This window comes from Xenopus laevis, chromosome 1L, assembly GCF_017654675.1.
Source record: "Xenopus laevis strain J_2021 chromosome 1L, Xenopus_laevis_v10.1, whole genome shotgun sequence".
NCBI lineage: Eukaryota > Metazoa > Chordata > Amphibia > Anura > Pipidae > Xenopus > Xenopus laevis.
Window position 1 is genome coordinate 3,952,986 of NC_054371.1, and position 19,521 is coordinate 3,972,506.

The following is a 19,521-nucleotide window of genomic DNA, read 5'->3' on the forward strand; positions in this document are numbered from 1 at the left end:
TTTTATACAGATAGTTTATTATATTTGTTTACACAAAAATGAATTACAGAAACGCAGGAGTCCACTCCCAGGACTGATGGCAGGGAATAGAAAAAAAGGATAAAATAAGGAGGACATACTTGAAAACCAGGAAAACTTAGGAGGAAGTCTAGGAAGGGTTAAAATAGCTGTTGAGAAAGGAGGCAGTAAGTAGTTAAGTAAAAAAGAAGTATTGCAGGCAGGAAAGGAGCGCAGTGTGTGTGAGGTGGATATTAGCAGAGGGAACTCACAGCTCCTTTAGCTCATCTAGTAACCAGTAAAACTAACTAGGAAGGCAACAAGGAGAGAAAGTTCCCCCCTCCAAAGGAAAGCAGAGAACAAACTTACAGAAGGGGAGGAGCTTTGATAGTGTCTGTGGGAGGAGCTAGTGCAGCTGTAGAGCAGGACGTAGGAAAGTGAAAGGAATTGGTTCCCTGCAAACCATGTGACCTCTCTCCTCCAAACATCACATGGGCAGAGAGGGGAGGGGCTAGATTCTCATGTGGTAGTGCAGGGACCTGGCTTTTCATTACAGAGGGGCTGCCTCCAAGCACACAGGTAATGCTGCGCCTGCTGTTAGAGCAGCACACGATGAATGTGTAATGAGCAAAAATGGAAGCCCCCATGACAAAATACAAACTAAAATAACTTATGCATGGATTTGTGGATTAACATTTTATTTGCCAGACAGTGTTTATGGATGTGTGTTTTTTATAAAAATGCAAAAAAAAAAAAAAATTTTTAAATGACGACAGATTCCCTTTAATTACTGTATCACATAACACAATGAGGAGATTGATTTAGAAAGAAAGACAAAGAACTTTCCGTCTGAATGAGAAAGTCTGTGTAGGGGCCCCTATGGGTTAATTTGCCTTGCAGCTTTAAGGCCCCACCTTTTTCTTCGAGTTTTCTGCCAGGCGAGGTGTGACAACTTCCTGCTACACTGCACTATAGTGAGTGTAGGGAGTGGCCTCTTCCTCTTTCTCTTCTGGAGGCTGATCCAGCTGGATGTGCTCAGGGGGACTGAGTGCAATAGGCCAGAAGAAGTCATGTGTCCAAGTCGGGGAGCAGGTAACCCCGTGAATGAGGAATAGTTGCACTAGGGCAGACTTGTCATAGTCTCTCTAGGAGAGAAAGGCAGAGAGGTGAGAGAGAAAGAGCAGCTGAAGCTCCAACAAGGATTTGCAGTAAGGGAGGAGCTTCCCAGAGGCTCTGTGTGTTGCCTCCAGTCAGGGACCTCAGTGAAGAGGGACTGTAGGGTACAAGCTGCTTCCTGACAACTTCCAGGAGGGAATGTGTGTGAATTCTGCAAATGCCTAATGGAGACCTTTCCTCTGTGAGAAATGTCTGTGTCTGCTCTAGGTGAGCTGCCTGCAGATCTGTGTGACCTCTCTATATGCTGTTGCCTCAACTCCTGCCTGAGTACAAACCTGATGTCACTTACCTCGTGCACAGTAATAAACCTTGTTCTGTTTTACTGCAAGAACTCCTGGCGCCCAAGTCTTTTGTTATTGCACAGTAGCCTGTGGGAGTTGTAGTTACACTACACCACACCTTTAATCTTCCATATAGCGAAAGCCCTAACCTGAAGTGTTAGAGTCACGTGTAACCCATGCTCTAGTGCACTAGCTGCTGAATTAACCCAAATAGGTGTTACATCTGTGTTACAGGCCGTCCCTGCAGGATTGTGCAGAGAAACTGATCCGTAAGTCACTGCTGCTGTTGGAATGACTTTGGGGAGCGGTTCCCACGGGAGTTGCCAGACTGTTATTTTCTAAAGAAAAGTTTCAGGAGAAGTTATGACAAAAGTAATTTTTATGACAAAAGTAACTGATAATAGTGCGACCCCTGGGGAGTTACACACATATAATTCCCTTTTCTATTTCTTCTGTATAAAGAGTGAGGACTCCCAGTACTCCCGGCACAGACTGATCCACTGAAGGAACTGACAATCTTTAACTCTTCATTTCCCTTCAGTGAATTAACAACAAACACTAGGGGCAGATTTACTAAAGGGTGAAGTGACCGTCGCCAGGGGCCTAACTAATATACAATTCATATACAATTTCAATAAATATTGGTGAAACAAATCAACTAGACATTATAGGGGCCTGAAAAATAATTTGCTGTGGGGCAGCAACAATTTGCCAGAAATCTCAGCCTCAGGGGCATCGCATAGACATAGAGGACAATTCGCTGGCAATGAGACCGTCGCTAGTGTTCCTTCACACTCTATCAGCAGGCGACTTTTGACTCTGGTGAACAGTCGTTACTCTGCAAATTTAGTAAAGTGCAAATTTTACTGAACTGTTAAGTTTTAATTTAATTTTGTTTGTGGGAATCATGGAATACCGAATGGGGTGGTGCAGTTTTCTAGGTTATTCTTTTTCCTAAAGTCTACATATATGTCCTACCAATTAGATACAGTTGTTAAAGGAGATCAAACCCCCAAGACAAAAGTCCCCATCCACAGCCATCAAATCAAGCCCCTCTCTGCTCCCCCCTGCAGAGTATTTTTCAATGAATAGTGTCTCTCATAGTAAAGCTGACCTGCACAAGCAAAAATAAAGATAATCCTGGAGTATCTTCAACTGCACATGCGCCAGCAAACTCCATGTCTCCCAACTGATCGTCTCTGCCCTGCATTTCTGCTTGTATAAGTCAGCTTAATTATGAGAGATACTGTTCACTGAAATGGACTCTGTGGGGGAGGGAGCAGAGAGGGGGCTCATTTTATGGCTGTGGATAGGGGCTTTTGTGGGGGGGTTAGTTCTCCTTTAGAGCTTGTAGATGGCTATTCAAATCTTTAGTTGTGTGATGGGGACTGTGAAATAATACATAGCACTTTGGGATGTTGTACCATTTTTGCCGAACTCATTTTTCCTACATGATACATATCTCATTTTCCATTTTCCCACTTTAGAGTTCACTTTAGAGTTCAGTCTTTGGCATAATCTGTGAACAGGTGGTCCTAGATAATTCAGATTTTTTTTCTCTTCAATTTTAAGGGTTACATTTGTTTCAAAGTCTTTTTCTCTTCTTATGAAAAATATACTGAAATGGCTAAAGTGTTGGATTTGTAAAATGTATTAATAGGATAAAAATGATAAAAACCTGAGAGAGGGATGTGATCGCATTTGTATTATAATACAAAATATAGGGCTCATTAACTTGCAATTAATGTACAATTTGGGGCACAATTTGCCATATTTTGTTCCTTAAAAATTGTACAAGAATATTTGTGATTGTGTTTTTTGGTGCTTTGTTATCGCACATTTTGCACCTTACTGTTTCTACAAAGTCTACTAAGACTTTTGGCTTGAACTAAAGGCTCAACAATCATAAATCGACCCCTTAATGCTGGTACACGGTGAGTGCAATTTTTGAGTAGATGCTGTGGTGAACATGTATTTGATTATATTGGCTGTTTTTAATCATGTTTGTACACTGTTATGAAGGTACATGGAGGGTCATAACTCTACCTTTGATGAAGTGACAAAAAGAGGCATGAAACGTGTCAGGTGATTGTGTTTTGGGATGTGAATCCCAATACACAAGCCCACATAATAAAATGTTAATAATAAAATGTTAATTTTTTTAATCCTGGATGATATACATCATTAGAACATATACCATGGAAACTGTGAGACTGGGTGGTAGGTCCCATTTTATGTGTGATCTTGGAGAAATCAGTGAGGAGATCTTTTATAAAGATGGAATTAAAGATAAAATTAAAAATTCCTTGAATTTGAAATTACACACTAAATATATTACACATAATACAATAACTAACATAAGGGAAGCCCCCCACACAGATGATTTTACAACATAAAGTTCCTAGTGAACAAATGTCACATCTGAAAAACTATATAGCACACTTGGTAAATACATTTGGAAACCACAAAAACACAAAAAGCCAGGATCACACATAATCACAATACCCAAATTGTAAAAAGCTTATTATTCATTGTTTATTATTCATACACAACATACAGTATATTAAAACCCAACAGTTACAATTTGAGTCAAAGGAACTTTATCACTACCAGTTGCTATAAAAAAAATTGGAACAAGATAAGGCTGTTACCATTGATATTTAAATGGAGACTTTTGGGAAGAAAGGGGAGACCGATTTATCAACATTCTCATTTTAGAGGTTTTTCAAACCACAAATAAACATATTTTCTCTAAAACCACAAATGCCATGTAGTCTATTAAAATATCTGAATATACAGTATAAAGCACAAATGAAATAAAATGCTGAAAGATCGAAAATGTATGAAAACCTCTAAACATTCAAGTTTTTCTTGCCTGAATTGCTAAAAAACGACAAATAGGATCAGTGCAGCTCCCATTGACTTCTATAGGAAGTTTAACATTTTGTATAATGTTTTTACACTTTATAAATCCTGAATTTTCAGAGTTTTAGAGAAATAAAAAGAAAGCCACAAGTTATTAGAGAAAATAATTGATCCAAATATGCAGATGATTTAATCCTTCTGTTCATGCGAGTATATTAAATGAATGGGGTTTGATGCACAGCTGATTTGAGGTTCTAAAATTAAGCTTGATGCCTTTTATTACAAATGGGAGTTGTAGACTCTTGAACGACTTGTTGCATAGACTGCTCCCTTATTCCCTGTGGGTAGGGATGTAGCGAACTGTTCGCCGGCGAACTAGTTCGCGCGAACTTCGACTGTTCGCGTCCGCCGCAAGTTCGCGAACGTCGCGCGACGTTCGCCAATAGGCGTTCGCGTCAAAATCGGTCGCCCATTCGACCATTCGATCGCTAAAATCGAACGATTTTCGTTCGATTCGAACGAAAATCGTTCGATCGAACGATTAAAATCCTTCGATCGTTCGAATCGAACGATTTTCGGATGATCGAAGTTCGCGAACAGTTCGCGAACAGTTCGCAAATTATGCCGGTGTTCGCGAACGGCGTTCGCGAACACATCGGCGGCGGTTCGCTACATCCCTACCTGTGGGCACTTTACAGGCACCAATAGATCAATAGCATCATATCACATTGTAAAATAATGTAGTAATAATAATAATAAAGAGAAATGGGTACTGAGAGGCAGTAACATGGATGAAAGTAAATGTAACGTCACTGATACACAAGTATGATTTGCATGGACATTATAGAGAAGATGCACATTATCTGTAGATTTAATTTTCATGATTAAAAACTTTTTCAGATTTTGGTATATCACTTCATTTTTAGTATAATTATTTTTCCATATCATGTGTTCTCTTAACAATAGAAATTACTTTAGTACTGGATGTTTTATAAGTTAAGAATAAAATAATGTAATAAAAGTCTGTTTCAGAAATTGATATTTATTATAGTTAGGAAATAAAATAGAAAATTTTAATAATATATCAAAATGAGACAACTACAGAGTTTATTTGTAGGAAACATAAATGGACATGTGGGGGGTTAGGAATAGTTTAATTGCAGGTTCTACATAGAGCTCAAGAGAAATATCACCAGACAGAGAATATATATAAGGAGACTGATGTACAGTCCACTCTCAAAGATAAGAGCAATAGATGTATCAGTACTTGAGAAAAAATGTAATGATTGTGTCTCTGTACAAAAGAAATGAGAAGTGTTTCATGGTCTATAACCAGAGATCTTTCATTGGTTCAACTGAGAGTGATATTCTGCCTGGCAGTGATATGGGTAACACCCTGCAGTACTGAGCTGAGTGGGTCAGACTTACAGTGTCGTATTCACCTCACCAAGCCTAAGTATGAATACAAATACTTTCAGAATGGAGACATCATCATTGGAGGAGTCCAATCTGTACACAGGATGGTGTATTATATACCAGATATCACTGGAAAATATATTCCTCTCTGTATAAGGTAAAAGTTCATCTGTATTCCACAAGATATATATATATATGTGTGTGTGTGTGTGTTTATTATTTTAATATATTTATTTTATTTAAAGTAGTTTTAGCACATTTCTCTGTCATGTGGAGCTCTTTGAAAAGCACTACATGCGCTGAGCTGTGCAGTAATGTTATACATAGACATTTTTAAAACTTATACCAGGGTAACATCAAGTATTCCCCCAGTCAGTTACATGGATTTAGACTTTCCTTCTCCTTTAAAGATTTAGCATGATCACCAAACAAGTTAATCTGTAGCCAATATGGACTAAATTAGGCTAGTCTGATCATTGGCCCAGGAGCTAACAATCAGATAAGCAGTTGCCCTCTTTTGCCCACTAGGCAAGGACTGCATTTAAATGCCAATGTGGCCTCACCCAATGCAATATTTTTGTAATGTGAAGGCCTATTTATTTGAGGTTGAATTTTAGTGATATTGGAGCTTTTTGAAACCACAAATAAAATCTATCCAGTATATGTAATAAAAGGCACTAAGTTTGCCCAGGAGCAGTAGCCCATAGCAACCAATAAGATGTTTGCTTTTAAACAGGTGGCTATTAAATTGTACCTGCTGATTAGTTGTAATGGGCAACTGCTCCTGTGCAAACTTAGTGCCTTTCATTACATAACCCAATATGTCTCTAAACCAAAAATGCCATGAAAGTTATTAAAATATCCATATGAATGGCAAAAAAATGCTGAATGATGCACTAAAACATACAAATGTCTCTAAAACCTCTTAAAAGTTGAGCATGAGATAATTACTAGTAAAAAATCCTCTAAAAGTCTGAATGGACAAACAAAAGGTCCAAAAGGATCTGGCCAGCTCCCATTAAATTCTATGGGACCTTGACTACTTTTACTTAGTGAAGTTTAGTGTTAGAGTTGCCATAGTTTCTACACTTAATAAATTTAGAGAAAAAATACAATTTGTTGGAAAAATATTAGTAAATCACGCCCTTACATTTTTTGTTAATTTTAGAAAAGAGAATAATGAAACAGATGTAATAAGCATTACTTTTTAAATGTTTTGTATAGTCAACATGCTTGTGAAATATCTTGAAATAACATAATCTATCTGACTGTGGTGATGCACCCAAGCATTAGTATTTTTAGACATGCTGTGGTATGGTGACAAAAAGGTCCCCAGTTTCCTGGGGAAAAGTGATTGATGGAATGTATGTTGGGCCACGGATTCTCAGATATTGTTACTGAGGTGAGACCAGTAGTGCTGTTAGCAGAGAAACACTATGTCTCTCTGCAAGGTTTTTGTAATTGATCATCCGGGACTGGTCTTACTGGGAATCCGCAAGAGTAGGGAGGGACGGATTCCCAAATCCGTAGGCCAGGTTTTTCAAAAGGCCTTAGGCCTATTTAATACACCTGATGTTGAGCAGCATTGCTGAATGTGTGTGAGAGAAAGACTGCTGGATTGCTTAGTGAGAAGGAAAGCAAAGCATTTATTTTGTATTAATCAGAAGGTTACCTTCCACCTGCGAGTGGAAGTTTTTGAACCGCTGAAAAATAAATGCGGGCAGGAAGCCCTAAATCTGATCCTGGTGTGTAAAGTTGCCTCTTTTGCAGCCTACCAGCGAGTGAACCCCCACAATGCGTATTCTTTTTGTTAGGTTAAAGTGACCACCCTTCCATTGCACCAGATTTGAATCCTTCCTTGTAATTCCCTTTCCAATTAATATCTTCCCATTTTTGCAAATATGAGTGTTAATATCCTTGGGTAGTAAAGGGACTGTTAATTAGTTTATAGAATTTGAATATCAATAGTTTTTTGGGTGTGGCTTTGATAAGCCATTTATTATGAATAAGATGGGAGTTTTCACTCTAAGGCACTAATCAACATCATTAAGGAAGAATCACATTAGAAAATACATATATCATCATAATTTAGATTCTGAAGTTTCTCTCCTAGTTTCTTCAAGGTTAGTGCTGTGGTTTGGGTTTGAGTCCATCATATCTCAGACTGTATGTGACGAAGTTGCCTCCACAGACTTGCTAAGTTGATATTTTACTGTTTTCCTTAAAATCTGATATCTTAAAATAGTTCATGTAGGTGAATGAGTTGAGGATGGTTTGAGAAGGACATTTCCTCTTTCAGCTTGAAAAGTTTCCTCTGCACAGAATCAGTGAGATTATGGAATGCCCTGACGGATTATGTTTTGTGGGCAGATTCTATTAACCCCTTTAAGATGTGCTTGGATGATTTCTTGATCTACATTTATAGCACAGGTCTTGGTATATAGTTTATATATGTGAATGTATAGATAAGTCTGTACATATATGTATACTACCTGCCCACAGAATAGAACTGGTTGATGTAGACTTCCCATATAACTCTTCTGGAATTATTCAACAAATTCATTTTCTGTTTTTTAATTGTCTGTATCTTTTCATATATGCATATAAATAATATATTATAACTATTGCGTATCCATAAATGCCTGAAGGTCTGATAAAGGCCCCTATCGTAACAGGAATATATTGTCAATAAACCTTGGCTATCGGGGCACCATGTTCTATTCTATGTTCAATTAAAAGATCCATAAAGTATAAAACTCAAGAGCTACAGGATGTTTATTTTATTTACCCATGAGTTACTTGCTTGATATACAGCTTTTAAAGAACATTTAATTCTTCCACTTCTAAATAAACCAGATATGCATTTCAATCCACACCTATCTAATCTCTTAACAGCAGGTTCTGTGTTCTCAACATATTTATCCTTCTTTCTCCTAAAAAGAATTTAAATACGTTTTTGGAGGTACTCGGTTACAATGTAATTGTTGATCCCCCTTTATTTAACTTTTTTTTGTTTAACATATTTAAAATATAGTTTAATCAGCAATGCTAATTTATCAACAAATCAAATAAAACTTTCCTGTTTACAAATGAATTTCACGAGGAATTCTACATGTACAACATTTTCATGTAATTGAAAATTTTAATAAATCATCAAGATTGTAGGTGGCTTTAATCATTTAAATGGAATTGCTAGTCACTAGTCTTCCCAAGGTCATTATTGGGGTTTACAGTTAATCAGTAGATAATTTGGCACAGTTTGGAAATTCTTTCTACATAATTCCACATTAACAAACACAATATTTTCCCAGTCCTAATCCCAATTACTACCAGGACATAATTTCCTTGTTGTTGGCCATTGATGATATCAACAAGAACCCTGATCTGCTGCCCAACATCACTGTGGGATATCAAGTATATGATTCATGTATGGAGCCAAGTCTTGCTATACGTAATATACTGCAGATATTATCAGGTCCAGGGGAAATGGTTCCTAATTACTCCTGTGGAGACTATGGAAAAGTTATTGGTTTTATTGCAGATCGGTCACTTGTTACAACCTTGCCATTAGCACAATTTCTGAGCTCATATGGATTCTCACAGGTAAGATAACTTATTAGATAGTATTGTTAATTACATGTACTCCAGTATTTTCACTAGCAACACTGCTAAATAAACACATTGCAGTTTAAAAATACTGCCTGGAGCTGCTTGATTTAATTTGCTTTCCTGATGTTGTAGTTTACAGATATGGGGGCACAGTTCAGTCAAATTGGTTATTCAAGGTGTTTCAACTCCCATGGTTTTTCTTAAGCTCTTGGGGCTTTATACTTTTGTGAAAAAGTTAAAAATTTTCCACCATTTTAATGTCTGAATCACTTCAAAGTTAAGTATTCATGAAGTATGGGATACAAATGGGTTGACAGTTGCTTAGTCCTTTTAATTACAATAAACAATTAGCATTGTTTTTAGAAAGACTATTTATTATTGTTTTCGGGGGGGGGTTCGCTACCCACACAGGCACCATACTGCCTCATATTATATAGAAATATCAGGTCATTATTCACAATAGATTAAGAGAATTAGGTATATTTTGTTAATTTTTCAAAATTGGCTTTTCTTTATATTTGTCTCTGTAATATTTTAAAGCCATGTTCCTATGTTTCAGATCAGTTATGGGGCCACAGACCCAGTACTGAATGACAGAACACTATATCCATACCATTTTAGTACAGGACTAAATGATGATGTTCAGCACATTGCTATAGCAGAACTGGTGGAACGTCTGGGTTGGACCTGGGTGGTCATTCTGGCACCTGGTGATGACCATGGAGAGAGAGAGAGTAAGAACCTCAGGAATGAGATCAATAAACATGGAGCATGTGTTGACTTCATTGGGACTCTAACTGAAGATACAAACACAAATATAAGAACATTAGAAAGGATACAAACATCTACTGCAGAGATTGTTGTCTTGTGTGGGAGGCTTTTTCCTACTGAATCTTTAATTTCCCTTGTAGAGACAATGATAAAAGACAAGACTCTGGTCATTCCACAAACGTGGCTGCACATTTATTCCTACCTGCTATTTAATGGCAGTCTCCTTTTCTATAATGAAAACAACTGGTGTTATGAGAGAAATGAATCCATACCCTATGAATTGACTGTTAAAGAAGACATTTTATTTAAAGACCTATTTTTATTTTCATATAGATGTGTGACACATGATAAAGAGAAGGATGATTTATTTCAGCAGGTTTATGGAACAGTTTTTTATAATTGTTCTAGTTTAAAAATACCATTTTGGTCACACAATCCTAATTACCAAGTGTACAGAGCAGCAACCGGATTGGCACATGCAGAACATCTCATGCTCTCCTCATCTGGAAAATCCTATAATAAAGATATCCACAAATACATTCACAGAAAACAGGTAACAAATATGATTCATAAAAATCAGAAACACATTTCTATGACATTTTCTAAAAATAATTGCAATAAGGTCAAAAAATGCTCTATGAGGCAGAACAAATGGTAAATAAAACAAGCGCTTTATTAATTAATTTATTGATAAGCCAGTACAGATGTTGGGACTCATTGGTCCTCGTCTGTGAAAAAGGGGTTGGGCTTGGGGTGATCTCTCTGTGACCAGAAAGTCTATGCAAGTTGGTGCAGCTTAGAAAGCAGAGGAGAAACATAAAAGATAATGAGTGGGGTATTTTACTTTACTGGATTGAGTGGAACCAACAGAGGCTCGGACACTTTCAAAAAGGAAAATAGTTATTTTCAAATGCATCACCATGTGCAAAGTGCATATTTTGGATAAAAATCGTCTTCTCTTTTTCCCATAGGACATAATGAGTTTTTTAGTGTGTTGTCTGGCACATTTACTTCATTATGCATATATGCAAATTGAATGCAATTTTGTCTGTGGTGTTTTTGTGTATAGGACACAGTTTGGGAATTACTCCATTTCCAGTGTTAAAATACCATGAATATGTAATTATTTTGGCATGTGTGTGCATATTATCTTAGAAATCTTAGATTGTGGAAATCTTGGCATTACCTCCATGCTTAGAGTTGTTACAGCCCCAGTGTTCCCTGGTGTCAATAGACTTGCTTGTATGTTATTCTTCAGAGAAGACTTGTTGACACATTAATGCTTAGCACAACTACACAGAGGTATAAGAAGCACCTTTAGGCACAAGTACCTATAATGACTGGTATCAATATACACAAAGTGTGCATCCATTAAGCATGATCACACGTGTGGCTTATTGATATTCAGATTGCTGGTGAACCAGTCCATATTGGTTTTAGTAGGTTGGTCTTTGAATCATTTCAAATGTTTCATATTTGTATATTGTATTGACTTAAACAAGTGCCCCATCTTATGGACAATCCTGCGGTAAATAAAACACAGCAGTGTCGGAACTAGGGGTAGGCAGAGTAGGCACATGTCTAGGGCACAAAGCTGGGGGGGGCGCCAGGCACATACCTGCTCCGTCGCCTTACCCATGTCCAGTCCCCTCTCTCCCCAACTTAGTGTGGCATTTCATCATCTTCGTGCGCTACCACGCATGCGCACACTCCAATCCCCTCTCTCCCGACTATGTGTGGCATTTTGGCATCTTCGTGCGCTACCGCAAATGTGCAGACTCCAATTTGCGCTTCCGCGCAGGTGTGCATGCCGGTTTGCTCTTCTGTGCACGCCGATGTGCGCCAACTTGCTCATGCACACAACTCTGCCAGTGCTGTGGCCAGGCAGGTTACCTAGGGTGCCTGCTTGGTCTGGCCCGGCTCTCAAACACAGGCACATACCTGCTTGAAGTTACACTGAGTTACTGTTTCTTCTTATAAAAAAAAAACGTTTTGCCACTTCTGTCATTTGAGAAAACAAAACAAAAATAAATGCACATGTACACACATATGTTTTCCTTGTTTTAATCAAGAAAAATGTATGATTATTGTTATTCCATGAGTTAAATAAACCAAACAGGAAAACTGAATCAAGTCTATGTTTGGCCTGTGAGGATGAGAACTATCTCAGCAGTAAATGAGATCTGTAATTTCCACAGATATTAAAAGGATCAGAGAACCCAAACATCATAATATTTTTATTTATATCTACTGTAATGTGCACAACGCACATTAAAAAGGTATTACAATTCTTCACACAATCTCAGACGTAAGTGCACAAAGCTTCATTCATGAGAATCTCATTCTTGTTCTATCCTGTCACACTCCATTGTAGAGAGAATATTAATTCACATCTTATATATCTCAGTATAGTTTATTAACTGTAAGCTCTAATGAGCTGTACCCACTTCAATGTATTTGTATGTTTGTTCTATAACATTCTTGTTCCAAACTGTGGATTATGTTGGTGGTTTATAAATAGGTGTTAACAGTAATAATCTTATTGTACAGTTACACCGATATCTAAGAAATGTGCGCTTCACTGAACCTTGTGGAACAGAAATTAATTTCAATGAGCTCAACAAATCTCCTGTGAAGTACAGAATTGTAACTTGGCCTATTTATTTCAACTCAAAAATCAAACAAATACCAGTCGGTGAATATCTTTGGTCAGATTCTGGAAGTTCTCTAAAGATCGATATCCAAAACATATTTTGGAAGAAAAACACCAATAACCAGGTAGGAACAATTTCATATGCTGTTTAGGATTAAAGAAAAACATTTTGAAGAGCAAATGTATTACTGTATTATGCTAAAAAGAAACAGAAACTCAACCAACTAGGGGTCCCATCAACTAAGGTGTTTGGATGCCATTCTTCATGCAAAATTAATGGAAAATGACATCATCAGCATTATAGCTGATTAAATTGAAATTGTTATAAAATTACTCATCAGCAACATCACATTTCCTCCACAATGATATTGTATTGAAACTGCATGAGTAACTAATGATAAAACGTTACAGACTATAAATAAGTGAACTACAGGAACTTATAATTAAGATCAGGCATCTATCTTGGCATCTATCTTGGTATCTATGTTTACTGAATTTCAAGGTTCTCTGATTTTAAGGGCTCACATGATGATATAATGATGCCACAACCATGACTGTCACCATTTTGAACCTGGCAGTGACAAAGTGCTGGGAGTGCTCCTGACACAATGATAGTTGTGCCATTACCTCATATACATTTGTAATTCTGAACACTGGAATGGCAATTTGTATACAATTGGCTCCTTATCTAATCAGTCAAATCATCTTTTACATTTCATTTCTGTATAGGTGCCATTTCCTCTGTTTTGCCTCTTCAGCTCATATGTAAGTGCCCCTATAAGTGCTGGGGAACCCTGGAGCTACTGTCACACTTAACATGGAAATAATTCCAATTTTTGTGGTGAGTTGTGCCAATCAGAGCACCAGACTTGTAGCAAATGATTGTAAGGAAGTTAGGAACCCTAACTCAATAGAAATTAAGGACAAATGGTCACATAAATATAGAGGCTTCTTAATGTGCATTTAACTAAAAGAGACTCTGATTACATATTTTACACCGTTTATAGCTTTTTTGTTGGTTTTATAACAAATGCCATGAATTTCTTTCATATGGACACACTTCTTTTTTGGTTTCATTTCAAGTACATAACGATGAAGGTTTCTAGGAGAGAAGTTCTGAAAAATGTATATTTTAAATGAACAGTTCATTGTAAAAGTAAAAACTGGGAAAATAGATAGGCTGTGCAAACTGTTTCTAATATAATTAGTCAGACAAAAATGTAATGTATAATGGTTGGATTGACTGGATGTCTACCAGAAGAGAATCCAACTTCCTGCTTTGCACATCTCTAACTCTCAGTTTTGTCAGCGGCTTTAAGGGGGGCCACATGGGACATAATTGTTCAGTGAGTTTGCAATTGATCCTTAGTGACATATTCAAAAGCAAATAGCTATGACCCATGTGCCCCCCTCTATTCTGATTGGTTACTTACTGATAACCAATACGAGACATGAAAAGCAGGAAGTAGTGTTCTGGCTATTATGTTACACATCCAGTCACTCCAGCCTTTATATATTACATTTTTGGCTAACTAACTATATTAGATTTTTTTTTTTTGCACAGTCTATTTACCCAGTTTTTATTTTTATACTGAAGTCTGACATGTATTTTAAACACTTTTACTTCTTACTCCCTTTAAACTACCAGCAAGTCCAAAGGAGTTGTATTAGATATGATACACTGTATGGAAAATATACTGTAGGACAGCTAGGACATCCCTTTAAAAGTAAAAACATATAAATGTGCATGCCTCATGGTTAGTTACTACTTCATGTGTGTTCTACTGAATGCATACTTTTTCACAAATATAAGATCAGTAACAATTTATTATTAACCCAAACTAGTAAACTACAAATCATTAGTAAAGATACATTTTAAAGTAAAAAGAAATGTATTAAAATTGACTAAAAACTATTACTTGAGAAAATCTTATCTCCCACTTGTTGTCAGACCTGTGCCTGTCATCCAGTCATAGTTGTACAGGTATGGGATCCATCATCCAGAAAGCTCCAAATTACAGAGGGGCGGATATACTAACCGGCGAAAAGTCGCCAGCGTTCACTTTGCACCCAGCACAACACTTTGTAAGGCGAAAATTCTCTCAGACTATGCTAATTCACTAAAATGCGGAGTTTCGTCGCGGGCACCGAGTGCTGGCGACTTTTCGCTAGTGTTACTTCGGCAATACAAGAATTTGATAGTGAAGATACGCTAGAACTTCTGTGTAGCAAAACTTCGCTAGGGATCTTCTGCTCAGGTCAATTTGCATAGAGCAGGAAATGTAAAGTTGTATGGAGCTAATCCATGTTTACTGCGTGATTGCTTACTCACCCCAATGTGTGTAGCCTTCACTATACAGGACTGCTGCTATCATTACCCTAGCAACTTATTAACATTTCCAATTATGTAACTTGCAGAAATATGATTCATTGTACCATTGTAACTTCATCATATTTTCAAAACCAAAATGAATTTTAGTTAACAGCTACCTAAATACTATAAGTTCGGTGAAGCCATTGTGATTGGAAGCATGTAATTCCAAATGTTTAAGGTGTTAAGGAGTAAAATGTTTTTAAGTTTAAACTTGATGAACAAAAATTAAAATGAACCCCTGAACCTACTTTTTGAATGTTTAAATACAAAGAACTGAATACTCAATAATACAGGTAACACTATTTGTATTCTGATTTGTAGATTCTAAAGTCCCAGTGTTCTCCAAAATGTCCTCCCGGCTACAGAAAAGTCACAAGGGAAAGAGCGCCGCCCTGCTGCTATGACTGTGCCAGATGCTCAGAGGGGGAGATCTCCAACTTAACTGGTAACTAGTCATGTTGTAAAGAGAAAACAATAAACAGATGGAACACAGATATGCTGCAAAGTGGGGGCAAGTCACTGTGTTTATTGAGATAAACAAAAGACTCTTCCTCACTTTGCAACATATTCGTGTGCTGGTCATATATTGTTTTCTGGATACCTATGGGGCGCTGTCCCCTTATACAGCTGCAGAACCAGTAATCTAAGGAGAGGCCTGATGTGCCTGTGAGCTTGTTTTCTAATGCCATAAATACTTATTTACAATATTTAAAATATTTACGGTTACAATGAAAATTACATAAGTAATAGTGTGATGGCCATGGTTTAAATGTGGCAAAAAAATGAGCCAAACTCTTTCCAAATATTTGCAACTCCAGATAGAAATCCTTAGGAGTCCTATGTCTTTTAAGAAGAAACATTAATATGAATTGATCATGTGTTTTTAAGGCAATAGGAATCTGAGGAATAATTTATGGTTGTATGTTTTATTGTTGGCTGGCCAGCCACAGCAAACTAATTATTTATTAATCAATCAATAAATTGATATCAAATAACCTGCCACCTCTTTATAATATAAATATTACCTTAAGGCTGAGGATTCGGTGTGGAGAATCTTTACTATGTGTCAGTTGTGTTGTATTATCAGGAAAGCAGCACATATTTCAATAAATTATCCATCATCAGTAGATCAGTGCTTAGCAATTCCATTTCTATCTTTGTCTTGAATACGTTCATGTAGAAGGTTTACAAATATATGATTTTGAATACAAATAAAAAGAAGGGTGTGCTCCCCTAGGGTAACACACATTTAAATATTTTTATTCCATAAATTACACTTAATTGGCACATGATAAGAAAATCATCACGTCAGTCTTCTAAGTAAGAAAAGTCCAACGTGATTAATCATCAAATGTGACTTCCTCAGAGGAAAACAATCAATCAAGTTACAGTTACAGCAATCAGCTTTAAATCACCACAGTTGATAAGAAAGCAAATTACCTCTGAATTTGTCATGGGAATCCATCAAAACCAGAAGGAGTAGCATCTCACTAAGGTGGCCCAAAATAATCATGGCTTGCCCTCATCAGGGAGCCATATGCTCATGTGCCATTTAGTCCTTTTGTGTAATTTTGGATTATCAGTCAAATTGACCATCTGCATAAGTTAACTCATATGATATACTTTTTTGTAGCAAAATATATCAGAGTCTAGGGGCAACTTTTTTCTCACTGCAATTGCATCAAAATCAATGGGAGTATTTTTTGCAGTGAATTTTTGTTGCAGTTTTGCGAAAAAAAATCCACCAATGTCAGAATATGGAATTTTGATATGAAATGATGCATGGCAATAAAAAATCACTCATCACTAGCCATAGTCCATTATTAGAGTACTAGAAACATTTTAAGACTGGTCTTACCCGATAACTGAAACAATTTACTTTGTTTAAATTAATATATACAGGATGTTAAAATACAAAGTTTTGTTTCTGCTTTGTTCAATTTGTTATTGGGCACATACAAATGTTTTGTTACCCGAATGATCTTCACTTAATCGCCCATATAGAGTTACTTATTTCAAATTGTTAATTATCTGAAATTTTAAATCAAAACTATTTGCTAATTTGTTGTGCAATGCTTTAGAAGTGATAATTGGGTGAGGCAGTGGTGTTTGTAGAGGAGGTTATGTGGGATTAGAAAGCCTGAATAAAAGTATTGACAGAACCTGTAATTTTTAATATGATATGGTAAAATGTCGTTCAGCCCTAATCTTAACCTAACCTCGTACTGTAAAATGTCATGTTTAAAGGTAATGTTACCATATTCCTAACTTTGACAACAGATTTATTCTTTGCAGATATGGAAAATTGTCTAAAATGTCCCATCTATGAATGGCCAAATATTAAGAAAACTATGTGTATTGAGAAGGAAACAGAGTTCCTCTCATACAAAGATGATTCCCTAACTCTGGTCTTTACTGTCCTCTCTGTGGTGTCTATTTTATTTGTTACAGTTAAAATAGGAATTTTTATTTCATTCCGAGACACTCCATTAGTGAAGGCCAACAATCGCAATCTGAGCTTTATTCTCCTTTTCTCCATCAAGCTGAGCTTCCTCTCTGTGTTTTTGTTCCTTGGTTGCCCATCTGATATAACCTGCATCCTCCGACAAACCTCTTTTGGGATCAGTTTCTCCATAGCTATATCTTCTGTCCTGGCAAAAACAATTATGGTTTGTATTGCTTTCAAAGCCACCAAGCCTGACAGTCTCTGGAGAAACTGGTTGAAAGTACAACTGGCTCATTGTATTGTTGTTGTTTGTTCATTCATTCAGTTTCTAATTAGTTCTATCTGGCTGACCATTTCTCCACCATTCATGGAGCACAACATTCTGTCTGAACCTGGAAAAATCATCATTCAGTGCAATGAGGGCTCGGTCATTGCCTTCTATATTGTCCTCTCCTACATGGGATTGTTGGCATCTGTGAGTTTCATTGTAGCTTTCTTGGCTCGGACATTACCGGACAGTTTTAATGAGGCCAAGTACATCACTTTCAGCATGTTGCTCTTCTGCAGTGTTTGGATCACAATGATCCCGGCCTATCTGAGCACCAAAGGCAAATACATGGTGGCAGTGGAAATATTTGCCATTATCTCTTCAAGCTGTGGCCTTCTCTTCTGTATATTTCTACCCAAATGTTACATTATTATATTTAAGCCAAATAGGAATAGAAAGCAATATTTACTGGGGAATAATAAATAGAGGACTGTATCAGCAAACATGACTTATTTGGTACCATTTTATATGTAATAATCTATAATCTTTAGGCTCTCCATTTGCTGATATATTTCAAAGCAAACTAGGACAGTCTCACAAGATCTTGGATACAGATAAAAAAATATGTTTGTGTATGTACCTATTAATGCAGCTTGCTAAGGGAACTCAGGAATTATCACCATATTAGGGTGGTCAAAGATAGGAGGAAGAGGAGGATGGGTCAAGCAGGCAGAATGAATGATCATGGATGGATTCTAATGAAGTCTTGGAGAGGCTAAGCCTCCTGTGGCTGGTTACTATGCTAGCAAAGATGTAAAGAGTCTGTAATATTTCCTCTACTTTATACATACTACTAGGGCATTTTCTAGTATTTTGTTCCTTAAAGTCTTATAAAAAAGGACTTCCATTACAGCACATTCTCTCCAGGATCATATTAAAATATTAATTTCTTTAATTTATTTAAATCCTTTAAAAATGGTCAGCATTTGCTCAGTGCAATAAACAACTATTTCAATGCAATAAACAACTATTGATGCGTTTCATGCCCCATTTCTTGGCACTTCCTAAAACTTTGAGAAAACATTTGCTATTTGCAACTATATCAGTATCCCTAACCACAAGCAAATCCTTAAAGGGATCACTTAAAGGAATTCCGTAAAGGTACAGATGAAGCCACTTGGATTTGTGAGTTAAATGCGTCATGACTCAGGGTTAATTGAAGAAACTGTGTTATCTAAAGTCATCTTAACTCATTTAATGCATCTAACCCTTTCATTAGCATACCAAAGCACCATTGTTCACAATGGTGAATGCTTTAATTATATGGGATGTTCTGGCACAGTTTTCTGTGTTAAATGAGATAAATGGGATATCTGTGTTTAGTTTTTCTGTGTCAAACAGACAAACCAAAGAGGCTGCATCTGTATCTTACAATACCAAACCATGCATATAAAGCTGGTGGAAACACATGTACCTGTGGATATCAGGGTTTTAGATTGAAGTCATATATTAGTTGTTATCATATTTAATATATACAAATATTATAGAACAGGACACTAGTACAGAACTGATGTGTTGTAGAAGAAGCACAAGGTTAACCCTTTGCCTGCCAAGCACGTATGGTGTATATGCTGGCAGGTAAATGCTCAGGCTGCCAAGAACGTA

At 36.8% G+C, this 19,521-nt stretch overlaps 1 protein-coding gene across 1 annotated transcript; it reads left to right on the forward strand.

Moving 5' to 3' along the window:
• Window positions 1-3,480: 3,480 nt before the first annotated feature.
• LOC108704780 (vomeronasal type-2 receptor 26) lies at window positions 3,481-18,342 on the forward strand. The gene is made up of 6 exons (XM_018241452.2): window positions 3,481-3,539; window positions 9,047-9,338; window positions 9,904-10,668; window positions 12,666-12,893; window positions 15,464-15,587; window positions 17,438-18,342. Exons 1-6 carry the CDS (start codon window positions 3,481-3,483, stop codon window positions 18,340-18,342), a joined length of 2,373 nt encoding a protein of 790 aa, XP_018096941.1.
• Window positions 18,343-19,521: the final 1,179 nt, after the last annotated feature.